General features: G+C 46.1%; 9 protein-coding genes across 9 annotated transcripts; 8 read left to right on the forward strand and 1 right to left on the reverse strand.

Annotated features, from left to right (window-relative positions):
- Window positions 1-1,556: 1,556 nt before the first annotated feature.
- On the forward strand, window positions 1,557-3,221 carry N7481_001529 (uncharacterized protein; the record flags this gene model as incomplete). Its single annotated transcript, XM_057260748.1, has 1 exon — window positions 1,557-3,221. One exon carries the CDS (start codon window positions 1,557-1,559, stop codon window positions 3,219-3,221), a length of 1,665 nt encoding a protein of 554 aa, XP_057128580.1.
- Window positions 3,222-6,221: 3,000 nt separating this feature from the next.
- On the forward strand, window positions 6,222-6,639 carry N7481_001530 (uncharacterized protein; the record flags this gene model as incomplete). Its single annotated transcript, XM_057260749.1, has 2 exons — window positions 6,222-6,392; window positions 6,442-6,639. 2 exons carry the CDS (start codon window positions 6,222-6,224, stop codon window positions 6,637-6,639), a joined length of 369 nt encoding a protein of 122 aa, XP_057128581.1.
- A 1,498-nt stretch (window positions 6,640-8,137) lies between these two features.
- N7481_001531 (uncharacterized protein) lies at window positions 8,138-9,013 on the reverse strand (the record flags this gene model as incomplete). Its single annotated transcript, XM_057260750.1, has 1 exon — window positions 8,138-9,013. The coding sequence occupies one exon, from the start codon at window positions 9,011-9,013 to the stop codon at window positions 8,138-8,140; it is 876 nt and encodes a 291-aa protein (XP_057128582.1).
- A 1,793-nt stretch (window positions 9,014-10,806) lies between these two features.
- On the forward strand, window positions 10,807-11,496 carry N7481_001532 (uncharacterized protein; the record flags this gene model as incomplete). The annotated part of the gene is made up of 2 exons (XM_057260751.1): window positions 10,807-10,964; window positions 11,022-11,496. 2 exons carry the CDS (start codon window positions 10,807-10,809, stop codon window positions 11,494-11,496), a joined length of 633 nt encoding a protein of 210 aa, XP_057128583.1.
- Window positions 11,497-12,457: 961 nt separating this feature from the next.
- N7481_001533 (uncharacterized protein) lies at window positions 12,458-13,510 on the forward strand (the record flags this gene model as incomplete). Its single annotated transcript, XM_057260752.1, has 1 exon — window positions 12,458-13,510. The coding sequence occupies one exon, from the start codon at window positions 12,458-12,460 to the stop codon at window positions 13,508-13,510; it is 1,053 nt and encodes a 350-aa protein (XP_057128584.1).
- A 698-nt stretch (window positions 13,511-14,208) lies between these two features.
- Window positions 14,209-14,877, forward strand: N7481_001534 (uncharacterized protein; the record flags this gene model as incomplete). The annotated part of the gene is made up of 1 exon (XM_057260753.1): window positions 14,209-14,877. One exon carries the CDS (start codon window positions 14,209-14,211, stop codon window positions 14,875-14,877), a length of 669 nt encoding a protein of 222 aa, XP_057128585.1.
- Window positions 14,878-15,307: 430 nt separating this feature from the next.
- N7481_001535 (NUDIX hydrolase) lies at window positions 15,308-15,991 on the forward strand (the record flags this gene model as incomplete). Its single annotated transcript, XM_057260754.1, has 1 exon — window positions 15,308-15,991. One exon carries the CDS (start codon window positions 15,308-15,310, stop codon window positions 15,989-15,991), a length of 684 nt encoding a protein of 227 aa, XP_057128586.1.
- A 2,235-nt stretch (window positions 15,992-18,226) lies between these two features.
- On the forward strand, window positions 18,227-18,865 carry N7481_001536 (uncharacterized protein; the record flags this gene model as incomplete). The annotated part of the gene is made up of 3 exons (XM_057260755.1): window positions 18,227-18,301; window positions 18,359-18,684; window positions 18,739-18,865. The coding sequence occupies 3 exons, from the start codon at window positions 18,227-18,229 to the stop codon at window positions 18,863-18,865; spliced, it is 528 nt and encodes a 175-aa protein (XP_057128587.1).
- A 727-nt stretch (window positions 18,866-19,592) lies between these two features.
- On the forward strand, window positions 19,593-20,225 carry N7481_001537 (uncharacterized protein; the record flags this gene model as incomplete). Its single annotated transcript, XM_057260756.1, has 2 exons — window positions 19,593-20,122; window positions 20,177-20,225. 2 exons carry the CDS (start codon window positions 19,593-19,595, stop codon window positions 20,223-20,225), a joined length of 579 nt encoding a protein of 192 aa, XP_057128588.1.
- Window positions 20,226-20,520: the final 295 nt, after the last annotated feature.

The following is a 20,520-nucleotide window of genomic DNA, read 5'->3' on the forward strand; positions in this document are numbered from 1 at the left end:
GCCGGTTTAGTTTCGAAGACGAGGGGCCAACATAGCTCTGTCAGGTCGACATTGACACGCGCACTATGAAGAAAAAGAATCATCAGTGATAGTTCCCGAGAAACAGAAAGCCACGAACGGATAGCAATTGTACGGAGATTGAGAGGCAGTACCGGGCATGGGAATGGGAAAGGATAAAGCACTAGCGTGACTGGCAAGAAATTGAGTGACTCGTGATAGATAGAAAGTTTGCCATCCTATGTAGAGGGTCGTCAACACATTGTATTTGCCTTTGAAATTGCTGCAGTCTTTACACTTACGTTGTCAGTTATTGCTGTCCACTGCAGGGAATCGTATAAAGGATGGCAGCTAATTATCTTCAATCATTAGCAGGTAGCTTATAAAGACAACTTGTAACTCACCCTGCTCGCAGCTTGGACCATTCCAGATCCTTAAGCTGAAAATTTCGTTCAATGGCTTCTCAGAGGAATAGCGGAGGTGGGGCTAATATCGAACATTTTCCATGTTAGCTTGATTCCAAATGACTGGGCAGCTACACTCACTTGTTATTGGAAGACCTCTTGTGTCGAGAGAAGCCAGGCTAGTGCGATGCAACAAGTCAGTCAATTTCGTTGCACGATTCCGAAGTCAACATACCAAATAGTAATCACGGAGACGAAAAGTATTCGATAATCTTTGACCCAGAATCACAAAGGAATGCTTGCGAACGACTGTTTTGCTGGCGAGGAACCGGGTATTTATAGCAATTCACCCAGGCATTCGGTCTGCGTCAATGATATCCCCATTGTGAATTGTGAGGGCTCAAACAAAAACTACTCTTCAATGATAACTGGCTCAACATTTCATCATTGATGCAAAGCAGCTCTCAGAGACATTGCATTTTGTTCCTGGTGATCAAGAGCATGAAAAATATTTTCTGGCTGTTGGCATTGCTTCAACAGTCATGGAGATGCCGCAGAAAAGAACTGACGACGGTCATCACCATTCACCACCGTGAGTCCGCCCTTTAATGCGACGGGTGAGGCGACGAGGTCATGTCATTTCATTTCACTCACCGGTGATGAGCCCATTACTCCACGCAACGAATGCTTCATCAAATACAGGCAAACGCAATGCCATATTGTGACCCTAGATCCCTACCAGCCAAATCGCAGGATTCTTCATTGCATAACTCGTATATCAGAGAAAATCCATTACGCCTACACAATATCAAGCAGATACAAGCTATGGTGTAGCGTGGGACTGATTCGCACAGCCCACATCTCACGAAAGAGCTCCTTGTATAGTTAGTGAGTCACTAGATCGATTATGTTTTCGCAGAACAATTTTTTCTGTTATCGACCTCGTCTTTGCGTATAGCAATACTTACATCGATCTCCTGGGAACTAAGTGGACACGGGAAGATGGTTACTAACAGTCACCTCAGGCGGCATACGGAGATGCCTTAAGCCTAAGGCTGACCCACACGCTGCGCGTGTGGGTCAGCCGGGGGTCAACGAAATTCTGCTCTCAACAATCACAATATTACTATTTCGACCACCAACACCACCACCACGATGACTAGTCAATATAATGCAATTAAAATGCGTATCCAAACCGCTTGTTCGGCTGCTAGGGTTGCAAAAAACCCCAATATCGCTGCGTTAGCGCGTAAATATGACGTTCCAATGCAGCGACTTCGGGCACGCTACCTTGGTCGCGCATCTCGCAGCACGCGCCATATGGCCTATAAGCGACTAAATGACGAACAAGAAGCGTCATTAGTAGGCTGGATTCGGCGCCTTGATAACCTACATATTCCACCTACGGCTGGAATGGTGGTTGTGAGTGCAAATGCGTTACTACGCAGGGATAACCCCGCCGTACGTCCGCTTGGCAAAGACTGGGTGTATGATTTCGTCAACGTCCGCTTGCCAAATGACCTCAATTGGGTTCATCAAAAGCCTGCAGATCAAAATCGAATTACTGGGGAGGATAAAGGTGTTTTGACTGCGTGGTATGAACGCCTGGAGCCTTTTATAAAGCGTATTCCAGCAAAGCATGTGTATAATTTTGATGAAACTGGCTTTACCCTTAGCCAAGGCCGGCCACAAAACGTTATTTCAGCCAATCCAAAACGAACGCGAACCCATTCATTTGAACGAGGCCAGTTATTAACTGGAATTGAATGTATTGCGGCCGATGGTTGGAAGATGGAACCCTATTTTGTGGCACCAGGGTCAGTTCATTTGATGCGGTGGTATGAAGGTGGTAAACTTTCAGAAGCTACCAGGATTGTAGTTTCAGGAACTGGATATTCAAATGACCTATTGGCACTCGATTGGCTGGACTTTTTCCACCTTAATACTAAGGATCGCCTACCAAAAAAGAGAATACAGCCCAGGCTTCTGATCATGGATGGGCATCGCAGCCATCTAACCTACGAGTTTTTAGATCGCTGTGACTTCTACAACATCATTCCATATTGTTGTCCAGCTCATACAACCCATATTATTCAACCACTTGATAGGTCTCCATTCCGTGCATTGAAACAGGCATATCGGACCAAGAATAACCAGATTACTCAATGGGGTGGAGATGCACGCGATATTGGTGTTTTTTTTGAGGAAATTACACAAATTCGTAAGGATGCATTGCAACCACGTACTATTCGCAATGCATTTGCTACACGTGGTATACTACCCTATAATCTAGACCTGATTATCAAGCCTTTGGTAGAAGCACAAACCCCTAAGCCAGAGCTTCAGATATTCGATAGCAACAAAACACCACAGCTACAGGTTGCATCTAGTATTCCAAGCTCGCCACCTAAGTCATCAGCTGATGCACGTCGAACATGCGATAAAGTGAAGAGTTTACTTAACCGTGACGATGTCCCTGCCGATATACGCCGCCAAATACAACGTGTGGCAAAATCGCAGGTTCAGTTAACTGAGGATATTGGTCTCTTATATAACACATTAGAGAACCGATTACCTAAAAAACCTACAATTGCACGCAAATCCCAAAAGCAATTAGGCAAATTTGGTGCCCTGACTACCAAAGATGCTATTCGTTTTGCAAATGATCGAAAAACTAAGGATGAACGAAAGGAATACAATGCGGCTGTCCGAAACCAGGTACCTTTAGGCACTCCTGCTACGCCTACACCAATTACTTTTGGACAAAAGTACCCGGATTATACACCGATAAACGTCATAGATGACCCCTTTCCATGTTAAAATACAATATTTATGGTGGTGGTGGTGGTAGTAGCTAGAATAGTAATTTCATGATTGTTGAGGGCAGTATTTCGTTGACCCCCGGCTGACCCACTCCCAGGGGGAGTGGGTCAGCCTTAGGTGTAAGGCATCTCCGTATGCCGCCTAAGGTGACTGTTACTACAAGGAAACATCAGCCAATTAGTGTCACCAAAGGCCCACATGCGCATAAGTCTTCAATGAAATGATTGGTTGATAATTGGCCTTGGCTCCCAGGAGCCTGTGGGTCGTAAATATTGATGCAATCATTGGATACCACTAATAGAGTGATATTTACGGAGAAAAACAATGGCTAATATCTCATCCTGACTCCCGGGAACCTGTGGTTGTCGATATCAATGCTATCGTTGGATGCTATGGATACTAATGATATATGCCAAAAAGATAATGGGCCAATCGGTGCCGTGAATGACTCGAATGCACCAACACCTTTAGTCTGCCACGTGGAGAAGACTGCTCGGATGAGCAAATTGACTAAGTAGAACAAATCATAAGCCTGATCCAAGCTGTGTCACTTTTCCCATCATATAAGCTTGGCAGGTCGAAAAGAACAACCAATATTCTATAGATAAGCTGAATCAATATGCAGCCTTTTCTGGCTCTGCATGGAGTGCTCAAAAATACTCAAGCTCAGGCCTCGCATAGCTCACTGCAAAGGGTGAGAAGCAACGTCCTGACTCAGGCCGCCCAAGATTCTCACACCGCCTTTCGAGGGGAATTCTGCATAATACCCCTCTCTAACCCTTCATAAGTTTGACGATATGGGACTTTGCATACACGATGAGACATGTACATGATAAACTGCGAACACGCTGAGCCTTGATTGGGAGGAGAAGAGAATTCGAGTTGGTTGGGGGGGGGGGGGGGGGGTAACAGAGCTACCACCCCTCTTCAATCTTCATATCATATTCGTCTTCAAAGTCACCCCTTTCCGTCAACCCGTTCTGTAACCGTGAGGTGGATGAGCAGCTGTCCATGTGACAGCTATTATCATCGAGTGAGAATACTGAGGCAAGATTAGGATTAACACACCTTCTGCGATACCCCCTCCTGGCCAGTTTAAGGACATCGAGCCTTGATCTGGTGGCGACAGTGGAGGATCGGGGAGCATTGCCAAGTGTAGCGAATCGTCAGCCCGAGGTGACCGACCAAGAAGCCTCACTGAAAAGGTTTTACCAACCGGCCTTCGGAGAGCTTTCGACGATAGTTGTAGTATTGAATCTTGATGCGGGGCTGCTTGGGGCGCGATCTGTCATACATTGTCACTAGAGAAGAGGGGGAGGTCTCTGTATCATTTCCTATTCTCCCAGCTGGAAAATATTCCCAAATAGAGACCAGGCACAGACATCGATTGGATTCGTTAGAAAGCTAGCAAATAGGGCCAATTATCTAGGAAGCTATGACGTCGGCGTGGTGTCAAGTGCCGGCATCGATGCACATACCTGCCATGAATGGAGCCCTCCATCAAGCGTCAGCAATCTAGAGGTGGTGTCTCAGGCGTCAGTATAGTCACCAATTGGAGGGATCAGGTCCCGTACCAACAGAATGAAATTCTAAGGTGAAGGTCAAACTCCGATGCAGACTTGTGCCACTCGATGTTCTCTCGTTCTGTTAATATATGGAGGCCGAACTTGATATGTGGAATCAGCACAAAAAACGGGCAAGGCGGAAGAGAAACTGCTTATGTCTTAGACTGGGCTGACTGGGGGTGTTTTTGAAATGATCGTTGTGCTGGGCCCAGGGACATCTTTATAGAGTTGCAACCACCACGTCGCTTGGGCAGCTGTGATCAAGGTTCCGACTGAATTGAACCTCATATTGTGGCCTGTTGAACTGTTTCACTATTGATTTCATGCTGTTGTGGGCGGCACCACGATTTTCAGCTCGATCAATATCTATTCTGAGGTCATATTTCACGACCTCAACGTCGCTTCGACGTTCGTGACGTAGTCACCACAAGTCGAAACACCAATGAGGCACCGTGTCAACATTGATAAGTATAAATTTCTACCGTTGAAATACACACTGGCTACTTTTTCTACTTCAGGCAGTCCCAGTCAACTTATTCTCAACGATGATAACTGTTCATTTCGATGATGGATCTCTGGCGACCAACGTCGCATAAACTGATTCGGTTTACGGACTTGTCGACCAGGCTACTTTTGATGATGTTGTTAAGTGTGTCACTTTTTCTGCCTACATTGGAATCATCGTCTCATGAGCTACTCATAAAGTATTACCCTTCAAAAGAAAAGAAGATCGTATTCCTGAGCCCTGCAAGTAACTCTGATTTACGAAGACAAATTTCCCAGCTATTATCATGATCATACCGACCGCAAATGAGGGCAAGTAAACAAGAACTGACAGCTAGATGCAGCGGTTTTGAGTGTCGTTGATAATTCCATGGAACCTCCTCTGAAACAAGCAAGCAGTGAACTGCAATCTTCTTCGGCTTATATCCCTTTGCCGATTCATTTCGGGTGATCATCCCGGGCCGCATACCTGACTGGCAATTAAGGTGGTGAATACAGTCCCTCCTATGCGATCATCCCAAGACTTGTCTTTAAGAAACACCATTTTACCAAGAATTTTTTTTTTTAGATCGCAAATTGGATAAGAACCGTATCTGTAATCAATTCCACAGATTTCCTTAACTTAGCCACCAGCTTAATAGAGTTGAACAGACAATGATTTCCATATCTCTTGCGGGCGAATATTAGCGGCCACGTTTCGGCCTTGCCCAGCCCGAATGATTAAAGTCATGTGATTTAGTGCCCAAGCCCGGCGGCGGTGATAACCGACCACATGCTTACCCCTCTTTATCGCAGCGAAGCAAATTCTAGTCTTTTCAACCGTGCTCGCAAAAATTTAAAGGTATGCGAATGTCCCCAAGTGCTGGCGCACGGAATATATTCTAATCTTAAGTCCAAACAGTTCGTTGAGGAACCATTTTCTCGTTCAATGGATCCCCAAGAGCTACCTTCCGCCGCGGACGATATCCGAAAGGAGATGTTTGCATTGATACCAGATGTCAAGATATATGAAGAGGATGAAAAAGGAAACAAAAAATACGGCGGAGATGAGATCGCGGGTTTGGTTTCTCGTATGAAAGCTGCACTCAACCTGGATGAAGTAGGTATTGATGCGCGTCCTTTTTACGGCACTCCACTAATTTCGCTAGACTTGGGAAGGGCGCTTGAGATACTGGTCAACTTCTACGAAATTGGTCAATACTGGAAAAAAAGGATATCTTATAGCAATATCGGACGAAATGCAGGTGTACCCGGGGGGTTTGTTGAAGGGCGGATCATACATAAAAGTCCAGAATGAGCCTGTTTTGGGGGCGGGTGCAACTACTCTATTCTTTGTACCTCGTTAAAATCCGCGCGTGGCTCAGATTGGACTGGGTTGAAGTATGTGTAGCTTATCATTCAACAATGTCATTATTATGTTTCAGAGAATATTAAGTGGTTAGTTACATCGCTTCCACCAGGCTTACAGAGGGGTCTGAAGCAATGCGTTGAGTTGTGTGCGAGAGAGGGCAAAATAAGTTTTTCCAAAATCCGATCAAGCATAGGTGTGCCCACGCCCTGGCCAAGGTGAATTGATGGCGAAATGTCAATATCGGATGGTAGAACAGTATTCCAAGGTTGCCGCAGTAAAGACACATCGCCTGTGTCCCAATCACACAGCGATTCAATGGGGGGCAACATGTCAATATCGGCGAGCAGAGCAGTATTTCAAGGTTGCTGCAGTAAAGACACATCGTCTGTATCCCAGTCACACAGCGATTCAATGGGGGGCAACATGTCAATATCGGCGGGTAGAACAGTATTCCAAGGTTGCTGCAGTAAAGACACATCGTCTGTATCCCAGTCACACAGCGATTCAATGGGGGGCAACATGTCAATATCGGCGGGTAGAACAGTACTCCAGGGTTGCTGCAGTAAAGATACATCGCCTGTGACCCAATCGCACAGGGATTCAATTGGTGGTGGTGGGTCATGAGAGCAAGTCCGTGGAGCTTGAGGAAATAGTAAAGGTGACTGACTCAATATGCCCTGTAGTGCGGAGGGTTTGCTGATCGAGGGGTCAATATCCCTGCTATTTGCATCAATCCTGTCGTCATTTGAACCGGTGGTGCCGTTGCTAAGTGTCCTTTCTATTGGAGTCGATGTGATGCCTGGATACTCTTCTAAGAGCCCATTTACTTCACAGTTTCCGGGAAATTCCAGAGGGCTTTCCCTCGGGCTCAACTCATTTGGGGGGTGGCCGAAAAGCTCATCAATCGCAGATTCTGGACAGGAATCCGGTGCCGATGGGGCCGATGAGGCTTGATATGGCGAACATGATGCATTCGAAGATTCAACGACTATAAAGATCAGTCCCGGAATTTGGATGACGGAAAACGAAATTTCTCTACGGCATCTTACCTCTTGGTGAGCTAGATGACGTATTCCCACAGCGCCTTTTCGATGAAGTGCTGGAAAGGCAATTTTTCCGCTTATTGGTAGGCCCGGTGTGTGTTGACTCGACGTTGGTTGGCTCACCAAGAAATTCTTCAAGACCAGAAAGGTCAAGCTTATTATACTCACAAAGCTCATATCCTAGGTGTTCGCAGATTTTTTCAAGCCTATAATGAGAACACGTCAGCAAATATGTGCAAGATGTTTCAGGTGGGTCGCATACGGTACTAGATCCTTATATATTTTTTGTATTATTGAAGGAATTGCGAGGGGTACTGATATATCTGGGGGATCCTTGGGGTAGAACTCTGTCTTCAGCCCGTTTATCAAGTCATCGGGTTTGATCGAATAGTCGTTGAACTCGTTGTAGAAATTGACTTGATTACTAGCTACCGTAATTAGTCAGTTAGCTTATCCATGGGAACTCGAAATATGTTTCATACCAACGTAAATAATGTCCCAGCTACAAGAGCCCCATTTAGTGAGTGATAAAAGGTGTATGGCCCGGTTTGCCCATTTTGCGCCACGAATCCGAGCTCTAAGAGACTTCGATCCGGCGTCAGACTGGAAAACCGACTGCATAGCTTGGAAGACATCCTCTTTTGCAGTGACTTCCAAGGCTACCGCACACAGTGAACAGAATACAAGTTCCTGGAAGCATGCAAACGGTCGTTTTTCTGCTGATTTTGCCGAGGTGTGAGTCAGTCCCGCCGGCTCCATGGATTTGCCGTATTCTAACAGGATTGGTATAGGGGCAGGTTGTCTGGACGCGATCGGGTTTTCGTCATTTGGGAAGGTCAATCCAGAGACCAAGCTAAGAACGATCTTCTTTCGTTGAGTTTCACTGATGGAGGCCCATTTTTTCCAATTAGAAGATTCAGGTAGATCACCAACTGAGGATGTGAACGAGGAAAAACGACACCGTTTCTTTTGCGCAGGCACGTTTGGCGTGGAGGAGTCTGTTGTGGCTGGGGGTTCAATTATGATGGATGGCTCGTATGGGATAATGGCGAATGTGCTCTCCGGGGGTCTGTCATTTTGACTCGATTGATTGTCCTGACAAATCTCGGAGGCTAGCCTGAAACTATCGCCAGAGCTTTCTTGGGGACCACCGAAATCCTTCGTGTAAAGATTGGGATTTCGGCAGACCTCGCAAGGTCTACATTGTCCTTCCCTTCGGAGCTCAGGGTAGTGAGACAAGCAGGCAGTCTCTAGCTCGATGATGCGTAATTCTAGGTGCTTGATATAATCACCCTGGCATTGAAACAGGCGACAATCGCGCTCCATGGCTCAGAATATAGCAAAACGGATAACAGCTGGGGGACTTTGAAGTAAGAGGTAAAAACCCCATTCCACAACTGATGGCAGCGTTCAACATCCGAAATGGGGGGTAGGAACAGGAAGGGCCCGTGCGATGCGCCCGTGGCGCTGAGGTGCCCCTGAGCTGCACATTCATCACATTTAAAAGCTGATCCCCGGGCGCCTTTCCATCGCTAAGGCTCTCAGCTCTCGCTCCTGTCTTCCGTTGCCTTACAGTACCCCCAAATTCTTCTGCGGTTCCCGCTTCTCTCCCATTCGCGAAATCTCAGCTCACTCTGTCCAATCGAATATAGCCAAGCCATGATTCATCTGAAACAGGAATCAATAAGTGGAACCCTAGCGACCTCTATCACGCCAACAAAGTATTCCATAAGTGAAAAAAAAAACATTCATGCCACATTCTTTCTGCCAAAAACGATGTTCCTACGAGACCTTTGAACGAGAAGAGAGCAGTCGCTCCAGTGTTTGCTCTTCGCCAGGCAAGTAGCTGATTCTGTTTGCTACGCTAACTAGATTCTGCGACCCGGGCTCTGGGTCGCAGAATCTAGTTAGCGTCCTTCCTTTCTGCATGATCACATGCCATGGTGCATATACGTAGGTCTAGAACTACATAGACTGCCACGTCCGCATACCATAGAGATTTCAAGAATTCGCATACAGTAAGTATGAGAACTAGATGGAATCTCGGTAAGTATGATGACCTCTAGTCGTTGATTTAGAGGACGATGATGCCAACTACTTGCAACTCCTGCCCTATCGCAGCACAGCGTGTATTGAGAAATATTCTTCTCTTCAACCAGGACCTACAGCAACTGGATATGTCTATGCGACTTTGAAGTCACGGTCCCATTATTACACCCAACGCAATAACTTTGGATATCTCCTCCGAGATACCTTTTTGGCACCTTCTCCAGAAGACCAGGTTTCAGTTCACACAGCTGGATTACGCAAGCCACATTGCCTGGGCTCTCCACTGAGACTCCAGTGTGAATATGGACCCTGTTTGATGACAACAGTACCATAAGTCCCAGCTCATTGGTGGGTAACATAATCCATTGTGGGGAACATCTTTGGCAAAAGGAATCTTAAAAAAAATCAGACCTCTATCTACGATGAATTAATTGCATGTTAGCTGGGCCTTTAATTATCTCCCTTGCCAACTCCCAACAGATTACGCGTACTGCGCTGGCCCACTTGGATCGCTTATTGTATCGTGTCAGGTTACACAAAGTTCTACCCTGACAGATATTGTCAGATTTTAAGCACTTATGCTAGGGGGGTTTCCAGAGTATAACCAACTTATAAAATCATTCACCTGGACCTCTAGTCACATAAACGGAAATCCAACATACAAGCCGACGAGGGCCACTCCATTAGCATGATGCTTGGTTTGCATAGCTCTTTGGTTCAATATTTAGGTTGAAATGGTGATTATCGGTCTGTAACTAAAATTTCCTGGATTTAGGAACAGTTGCGAGATTCGGCCAATGATCCCTGGGACTTGGAGAATAAAAACTCAGAAAGGGGCTACAAGAAAATTTAGTAAAATAGCTTTGCTTCTTTCTAATACATTCATATACACTAAGCCAGTCTTTGTGTTTTAAGGAGCCAACGCGTTGGAGTCTCATCTTCACAGGCTCGAGAATCCTCGAGTAATAAGACCAGTGTCCCCCTCTACAGCAAAAACAATACGGTTGAGTTTTGAACGACGAAATCATCCCCGCATCTCAAGATTAACTCTACTTTTGTTGGAGCTTCAAATGAACGACCCAATATTCCCGGAGGCGAATCACCATCGCCGTGCCATCACCGTTAGACGAAACCGAGAACCTCCACGAAACGACGATGGAAACATTATCTGTGAGCATGCTGACTGCCAAGATGATCAACCCACATTTCGTCTTCCATCTCAATGGAAGTATGTGTTGTGATGCCTCGAAAGGATCCCAGCCTTCGGAACTGACACTTGAATCAGCAAACATATGGACAGACATGAGCGACCTTACAAATGTTTCGAGTCCGGCTGTGAGGAAAAGCTAGCGTTCGTCTCGAGTGGTGACTATCTGCGGCATCAACGAGAAGTCCACGACAGCGGCAGAAAGCCTAGGTATTCTAAATTTTGTCCATCTGAGGGATGTCGTCGCCATATTTCTGAGCCTTTCGCGAGAACCGAGAACTTGCGAGAGCATATACGGCGTATGCATAAATCGGAGGCCAACAGCTACCTCGAATTACGGGAAAGAATATCTGCCGAGCCTAGTACCCAAAAGAACGCTTCTCTCGGACCGCACGGCGTTCGCGACCCAGCTACATGCCTTTCTCATGACAATATTCTACAAATGGAGGCAGACTCTCTCCGCGACATTATCATGGAAAAGGACCGACGTATTCAGGAGCTTGAGCGACAGACAATGGAATTGGAAGCAACGAATCATGGTCCCCAGAACTAGATCATCGCCTCCGTTCCCCCGAGAAAGAGCTGTTACCTTGGAATCACACTAATTTTTTGTCGCGAAATGAAATCCCAGCTTTTGATCAATAAATCAGATAACCCATTGAGGGTTGGCAATTTCCATAAATGCTATTTTGGCCATAACGGTAGTTTGACGGGTCTATGGCAGCGAAATTCCAAAGCCTATCAATATTCTTTCTATTACATTTGCATCAAGGTTGAGAGTTATAGCAAACTCATAGATTGGTTCTGGGGCTTGAAAGTGTAAGTTCATTTCCAGTTAGCGTAGAATTGGATGTATATTTGAGATTATAGTCTTGGGCCACCTTTCTGTACCTGAAGCTTTCCCCATTTGAAACGGTGGGTTGCCCAGGCCCCTCTATTCTTCACACCTGGTCAGAAAGCAAGTTATGGCTTGGTGTGCTTCCGATTAAAATTTGGTTTCCAATTTACCAAGACTGAAGATCTCATAGAGCGCTCCTTTAAATATAAACAGTTCCATCCATCATTTCCCTGCCACTGCTATTACCATCCGATACGTATCTACAAACAGAATAATGAGCATCTCTATAATGTTCATTTCAACAAGGCTTGCTCTCGGGCAGCTGAAAATTTTTCTGGTATGTAATGAAATGCCCCTTGGGTGATCTTCTTTGACTAAAACGTCTAGATCAACAATGCATCAGACTGGGCCATCTATTTCAAGAGTGAGACGATAAATCAGAAAGTCCAACAATGGTTTCTTGCACGAGATGGGGATATAACACACGAAGTCAAAGTATCGGAGACAGCAAATATTTTCGGTGGGGAAATTCAAGTCGAGAAAACAGTGGTGACGGTGAATAGTCCTGTGTGTATGAGTATTTCCGCAGGGTGCCCGGCCTTTCATGTGATTCAGAGACATAAATCAACTTCTTAATTGGGCAATGTGAGCTAGATCAGCCATTACTTAAATAGAAATGGCCTCCCAGTGGATCAGATATGATGAAATCCCTTCTACCGCCTCTGTGCTCTGTACCTTTTACCCCTCCATGGAGGCTATCGGTCAACCCGTCGACGTGAAAAGCGTTCCAATTGAGAATGGCGACTACAGCTACGAGTGGTTTATGTCAAAAATTACCTGCCTATTCTGCTCCGACACATCAAATTCAAAGCAAGCACTAGATGAGATCCAGAAATTCTACAAGCAGGCTGATCCCTATCTGCGCTTTGAGTTGGAAAATCTTTTACAAAGCGACTGGGCTCGTCGGTCTGCTCTCGCCCATTGTAAACTTTTTCCTGACTTTGACGAGGCCGTGGAAAGTCAGGACTGCCTGCAAATTGAGCACGAGCATCCCGATGTCGCTTCGCGTTGCGTCTCTGGGTCTCCGGATTCCTTTCACTTTTTGATCCGACAAGGCATTATTCGGTCATGCTACTACAACAGCTTTGGACATAGCCTGGTCCTTCTTGCCTTCAAGAAAAATGCGATTGAAACGGTGAAATCTATGATATCCACGATAAGTCCAATAGATCTTCTAGCCCCTGCGTCGGTGGCAGAAGAGTGGGATGGCAGCTCAATTCTTCAACTAGCGGCGACGGACTCGGTTGTCTTCTGGATGTGTTGGGACAAGGTTGACCAAATACCTTTGGACCTAGGAGAGATTCTCCAGGAAAGAGAGATCCGCAAAATTTGCCGATTTGCAAGCATGAACCTGGCCTCTCGCATGTATCAGAGAGGTATAGATCTTTCTGATGTGGTGGATAAAGATTCCTCTCTTTGGCTTGAGATCATCCTCTATCACGCGGATGCAGCACTTCTTTTTGACTGGCTTTTTACGAACAATTGCCAACCCCCGCAGGATTTCCTTCTCTGTCACCCGGACCCCGATTCCACTTTGGACTGGCTTTTGGCGAACAGCTTCCCTCTCCCATATCCCGGGCATGGTCAAGACTTTCTTCGGAAATTTGCAATCCGTGGTGGCAGGTTAGATGCGGCCCATTGGCTGTCCTTCGATAGGGTAGCGACCTAGACAACTAGCGAATCTTTACAAGCTGTGAGTCAGCTGTCGCAGAATAGCATGTATTTTTAGAATATGAGATGCAACAGATCAAGCCAATAAACCGATGGCCCGTGAAAAAGGTGTCTATTCCAGGAATCTTTCTCCGCAGAATGGTGGAAAACTAGATTTCTTTCTAGCCAGAGCATTGCTTTGAAAAATTCCACAGCTCAGGCACTGAATTTATTGACAGATCCCCTAACTTCAAACTTCAAATAAATGAAATACATGTTCGGTATTCTGCTGCATCAGATCTGCTTGGCCGTTTATCTCACTGGGCCACGTTCCCATCCTGGATACTATTTCAAGACAACAAAAGCTCACCGATAGCCTCTAGGCTCAAGCGAAACCCACTGTGTAGTAGAATTCCTCATAACAAAACCAATCAAAAGCTTTCGGGAATGATTTTATTTGATAATTGGCCAGGTACACAATCTCAATCAGATTTTTTTTGCACGGCACGAACGAACGAATCTCGATTTTATACGCTTTTGGCACGATATCTACAGTAAACATGCGGGTTTGATCTGATATATGAAGAGGATCTCGTCCTAGTTCTCCTAGATCTAGGTACAATACAATCAGCTCGATAGGCATCTCTCAACGCCTAAGAGGAATATACCAACTCCTATTCCATTCTGAAACTCGCTGACCATTGCCACGATTCCAAGATGTACGATACCCTGAGAGAGTACTGTGTCCTAAATGAGGTAGCAAAGAGCTCAGGACTGGGGCTCGTCTGCGTTGCATGTGATCTGGGGTTTCACGATCAGGATGTGCTATACAAGCATTTCGACACTATGAAGGGCCAAGACAACGTCCACAACGGATTGTCCAAGAGACAGGGAAATTTCAGCCTGTTTCTGGATAGTTATAGAACAGCTATGGGCTGGGAAACCATCTCAAAGGATGATTATCCGATCAAATTTAATGAGACGGAACGACGATCTGGACGTCGGCCATTCTACACCTTCTTCGAAATCGATTTTGTCCTGGAAAAAAAGGGCGAGGTCAAACTCAACACCCCGGAGAAGAGTCTTGCAATTGTGTGGGAACTTGTTAGGAATGCTAAAAAGGATTATGTATGTCCTCTCTGTTTGGTTCTCTGCAGCACTACAAAGGCGTTTTATTACCATTGCGACCAACGGAAGGATGATGTCCACACGGGCCTCGCCTACAAGGGTCCAAATTGCGAATTGTTTCTTCCTCATTATTTTACTGCCCTCAAGGCAACAGTACCGGAGGAAGAATTGCCTTTGGGTAGGGGTCGAAAGGGCGCGTACTCCTTCCATGAGTGTTTCCGGCTGGAGTTCGTCTTGAAATGGAAACAAGGTGAGTAAGCCAAGAGGCGAGTCAGTGATTGGTCCTAACTATCTGGAAGTGGATTCGACCCAAGAATTTGGAGTATGACCTGTTACTGGCTTCGGGCGATTAGTTACGATCTCTTGAGCCCCACAATCACAAGCCTAGGCATGGCGATCGTCGGTGACTAGCGATGCAGGGCTTGATGTTTGCAGGAGCAGGTGTTCCCCAGTCAGCCCCCGCAATGCGGCGTAATTAATGTTTTTGTATTGTCATTTTGCTCTCCAAATACAATTTTATCCTTGTGATCATCAGTCGCTTGATCCAGAGGCCCTAAAGGTCTTAAAACATCACCTTTGCAGACCGAGAAGCCCTCCGCTGTCGGATCACACTTTATTCCGAACGCTTCCAGAATATATATATCGCTTGGGTGGTTCCAAAATTTGTTCAAAAGAACTTTCACCCATCATGTCTTATACAATCCTATCTATCGAAGAAGTGGATGTTTCCCTTTCCGCGCTCCTTGCCAAAAGCAACAACATCGAGAGGGTCAGTGGTGGAGCCATAATACTTAGCTTCCGTCCGGATGATCCATCTTCTCCACACGTCCTACTTTGCCAACGCTCTCCCAACGGGAGAGATGACGATGGAGAGCCGAAAATGAATTCTTTCCCTGGTACATGGGAGGGCCCTGGCGGTGGTGCACTGCCGGAGGACAGGAGCATTTTGGGAACCACGGTACGCGAGACTGCCGAGGAAACTGGATTGGTGCTCTGGGCGGCTTCCAATCGGGTCTACTGTGTTACATTCCCTTATAAAGATGTTTTGATGGCAAAATATTTGGTCATTGCAGAGACTAGCGAGAAAACCAACTGTCGACGTTTGTGGTCCGATGAACACGACGGACCTCGTGGTCCGGATGAAAAACCAATCCGGCTGAGGGACGACGAACACCTCGACTACGTTTGGGCCACAGAACAGCAAGTTCGAAACTCCGTGATTTACGACCCAAGCGATACAAGAAAAGCAGGACTTACCATGATGCAAAGCAACAAAGATGTTCTCCTGGACTTTTTCTCGTGGCTGAAGAAAGATGACCTTTGCATGGAGTACCCTCTGCCCGAGCTGCCACTGCAGGGCGATGGAAAATAGCATCTGATTCGACGAACCAGCTGGATGAATTTGGTAACTGTTTGAGTTAGGGGCGACAATTTTGAACTCGGGGTTTGATCGCGGGTTGTTACCGCTTTGGTGTCAATTAACCCCGAAGCTCGTTCTGCGGGATACAGTATGAGGAGCAAAGACATGAAGAATTGAATTTGCGAACTGCGATTTCCTGTAACTACGCGCCACCAATACTTTTGTTGGCTTTCTGGTAGATCTATTCATAGCAAGTAGCTTACACAGATCTTGGGAATGATGAAATTTTCCCCAAACCATTTGAATATGAACAAATTCTAGTCCGTTGCACATCGTAGAATTCGGGGGAAGGATATTTTGTGCTAATTCTGTAGATACATTCGCCGTAAGTGGGCATTGATCAGCAGCCCACGAAGATCAATTCTCTATATAGAGATTGCTACAGTATAAAGCAACCGAGTCCCCATCTACGAAGCTCATTGCAACGAATATCATTTTTTGCCCAGTCACTAAAACCATGCAACGCGCGTCGGAAGTAAAAGTCTATCCACCCGCATTGTGTATATACAGCAGGTATGACCATTCTGTGTCAACTCACCAATGTAGCTAATAATGGAAAAGTCTTTGCTTTGATGTGATTGAAACCTGTGGTAAATTCTCTGTGTGGCCTAAATCGGGCTTTCATACCCAATGTCAACGTACGTTGGGTATCCGGCGGACCGACTTCTCGCCAGCACAGGTTTTTCTCGTGCTTATAAAAATGCCGGATCATGATATCCATTGCAAGGAGGACCTAAGATACCTCGTACATATCATGCACAGAAGGTTGAGCAGGCCAGAAGTCGGTGGTACCGATGAAGGATACTTTATTCAGCTTGCTATGGGGCTTGGAGAAAACTATCACATGGTCTCACGCACGGCTGATAAGTATGAGGCTACACCAGTCATGTCTCGGGTCGAGGTGCGGCTGCAAGATATTCAGCTAGTGCTTCCTGGAATCTGGAGGGTCACGGCGTTGCGACTATTTGCCCCTGGCTGTGTGACTAAACAGGGAAGCTTAGCTGAGCTACCTGGAGTTTTTCAGGCTAAACCAGCAATGAACGATACTCGGGCCCCACCCCTGAAAATAGAAAATAAAAATATATGGAGGAATCGGATCTCATAGAAAACAAATTCCTTTACTCTATTTTGATCTCGGCAAAAAGGCTAGAGATACGCTAAGTTCGTTGTATTATAAAGCTCCGGTGGCCTAGGTCCAGAATTGGAAAATTGCTCCCGGTCGACTGTTTATTCGCTGATACTCGTGACTTGAAGAAATGCACAGCCACACACCACGCCAATCTGACAAAAGAGCCAGGCCTCTGCTTTCCAGAGCGAGGAAAGTTGCGTGCCTGCCGTGTCGGCGACAGAAAATTCGTTGCCAGGGTAAAGGCCCTCCTTGTGCAACATGTACGTCTCGCAAGATTGGAGACGCATGTGAATATCCATGTCAGGAGGCAGAGAGTTTCGTGGAGGTAGTGTCACCAGTAGTCCAGGACAATTGTGAAAGAACTGGACAGTTGCCTGCCGAAGAGGAACCGTGTGATGCCACTGACCGGCTTTCGCCCGGAGATAATACGAGCATCCTTTCCGATCTGAGCTCGACTCCCAGTTTAGACTTCAGCGGCACCGACGATGATTTCGATACAAGTCTAGATCGCGAAGATGTCGTATTCGCGCAGCCGCTCAAGGCTTTGCCCTGCTGGGAAATGACCGAGAACTTATAAAGGCGATATTTTGCATTGGTTTCTCCAGTTTCGTATTCCTGACCGACGATGATTTCTTCTGCTAATGGATAACCAGCTATTCTGCATTTTGTCTCATGCAGATTTTGAGAGGGAATATCTGATTTTCCATCAACATCCCGATGTCGCGCCTCTTTCCTGGCTATCCCTACTTTTCGCCGTCCTGGCACTCGCATGCCAAGCAGAGGAATACCCAGGCAGAATTTCCCCTTCTAGCGTCCTATCAAAGCGATATGAAAAGGCTGCTTGGGATTCGTTATTGGTAGACAATCCTCCTTTTCAACCATCAAAGACGGCACTGAAGGCGATGATACTCATCATTTACGGTCGACTTCATCGCGGTAATGACGTATCGGTGGATCTTGAGATGGCTTGTAATATGGCGGACGTGATAGACTGTGAGCCGTGCTGCGATCGGTCCCAAACCTGCGAAGAATATCGGAATATCTGGTTGAGGCTCAAAATGCTGTTCTCCATGAACCAGCAGGTGCATGGCAATACCCTCGAGCAAGAATTCTTCCGAAGTAAAGGGTATTTGGTCAGTGCCCACTGCCATGATTCTATTGTAATTTCTAGGCTGACAATGCACTCATAGAAACCTTCGCCATTGGAAGATCAATTTACCATGTTTTATTTCAAGCTACTCGAAGTGTCAGACAACATTATGTACAATACACGGTACGGCCTCTTCTCAGCATGGAGCCTACTCGGCCTTGTTGGTCAGCTGTCTTACATCGAATCATCTTTCGCCGAGTTCTCTAGTGAGCTCAATGCTTCTGATCCACAATTTGAAGTTCGGGTTGTGCAACTGGACATCCTGCAATATACGCTCCACTATCTCCTTCTCTGTGTTTATATAGCATTCCTTGAGAAGTATCTTCATGGAGACACCTCGCCACATACTCGGTGTTACGCAGCTAAGTGTGTTGAAAGTGCAGAAGCGATCCAGAGAATACGTCGCTCTTGGACTAATAGTCAGCACTGCAAGGCCTTTGGATGGTTTTTCCGAGGCTTTGGGAGGTATTATGCAGTCGTGGCGGAGGAGACCCTTAGCCGAGTGAAGGGTGATGGAGATGAAATGGTCGGGCTCAGAGAAGAATGACAATGGTGTAATGTGACTCGTGGTTGGAGGCTTCCGAATCGCAGCTCTGAGTCTGGCTACGCTTCCAATGGCTAGAATTACAAATTCTTCATGAGACTTGTGAGCCAGTCGTGTTGCACATTTCGAAACTCATTTTCTGCGTCGCTTTTTTTGCTCCTTGTCCCAGCTGGAGAAAGATATGTTAGCCAAGCAGAAAGTGCCTGGTGACGGCCAAGGAAACGACTCAGGATTTCTCATAAGAGAGGAATGTAGTACTCAACCTTGACAAAGGTTGCTAAAATCTGTTAGCAGCAAAATCTAGGATTATTTTACCCAACATGCATTTCGCTGCGTCTCTCCTCTTAGATCGCGGAAAATGATGCTGCACCACCCGCAATATTCTCTCAAATTGTCACAGCCAAATTGCGACAGTTCGAAACCATTTCAGTTCCCTTGTGAGGAATAAGAAAACTCGATGTAAACGTAGTGTATCCACTGGCTTAATGAAGGCCATGCGTTGTTACAAGCCCAATAGAGAACGTGTTCTTTAACTTGACAATATACTCCCAGGCCTCTAATAACCTGTCTTCCGCATTAACAAAATAGTATTTTTATCATTACCCAGTTATTCTTTTCTTGTCTTCCCCCCATGTCGAGCAACGAAAAAAAGGCTTTCATATTGAAAGGCATGTTGAAAAAGGCGGACAAAAGCTACGTTTGTCCAGCATGTTTCAAGTCATACTCCCGAATGAGTGACTTGAAAATTCACCTCAAGTCACTGAAGGACACCGCGGATCACAAAGGAATTTCAGAGAGAGAGGAATCTGAATTCCGGCGTAGCTATGGGAGAATCATCGGGTGGAAACCAACAGATAAGGAGCCAGGACTCGAGCTGCCCCGCGAACGATTTGCTGCTTTTACAAGAGACGTCGTCGTCGAGAAAACTGCCTCCCAGGCAAACGACCCTTTGGAATCTAAGATCCTGATTTATCTGCGAATTGCTCTGTCTTCCGGAATGGCACACGTTTGTCCCGAATGTGTTGACCAGGATTTGGAGTATTTCAACAAGATGACCGACTTTGATGCCCATTGCTGGGAAATGAACGATCAAACACATATGGGCCTGTCGTCGAAGACCCCGGCAGTCTTCCTTTCTGCCTACCTCAAAGCAATGGGGCTCCCCCAGATCGAAGAGTTGCCCCCAGGAAGCGATAAACCGGGGCGCTGGACCAATAGACGATATTTGAAGACTGACTATGTGTTCAAAACAAAGAAAAGGTATTACCACAAGGAAGAAAGATGCAAGCTCAACACTAATCATACACGACCTAGGTTTGTTGCGCCGGAATTTACCGCTGCCGAGGAGCAGGCTATTATTTAATCGAGATGGGTCGTTATTTGTGTGTCAGTGAAACAAACGCAGTTATGCCTGCGAATGCATGGATGTGTGATTGAGCTATTCTAGCATCTGAAGCATGCAGTAAATATAGCCAAGAAACTAAATCTAATGGGCGGATCCTCTGGACAACGATGAGTTTCGATGTAAAGTGAAAGATCCCTTGTAACCACTTCTGCGTAAGTCAAATCTTTCCGCGTAAATGCGGACAATGCAGGTAAAAGAAAATGCAACGCATGGCTCCCGCCCATGCCGCTACAATAGGCTTCATAGCCACCAG

Source organism: Penicillium waksmanii (assembly GCF_028829765.1).
Source record: "Penicillium waksmanii strain IBT 27052 chromosome Unknown utg000001l:1.0-4852451.0:1.0-4856178.0, whole genome shotgun sequence".
Lineage (NCBI taxonomy): Eukaryota > Fungi > Ascomycota > Eurotiomycetes > Eurotiales > Aspergillaceae > Penicillium > Penicillium waksmanii.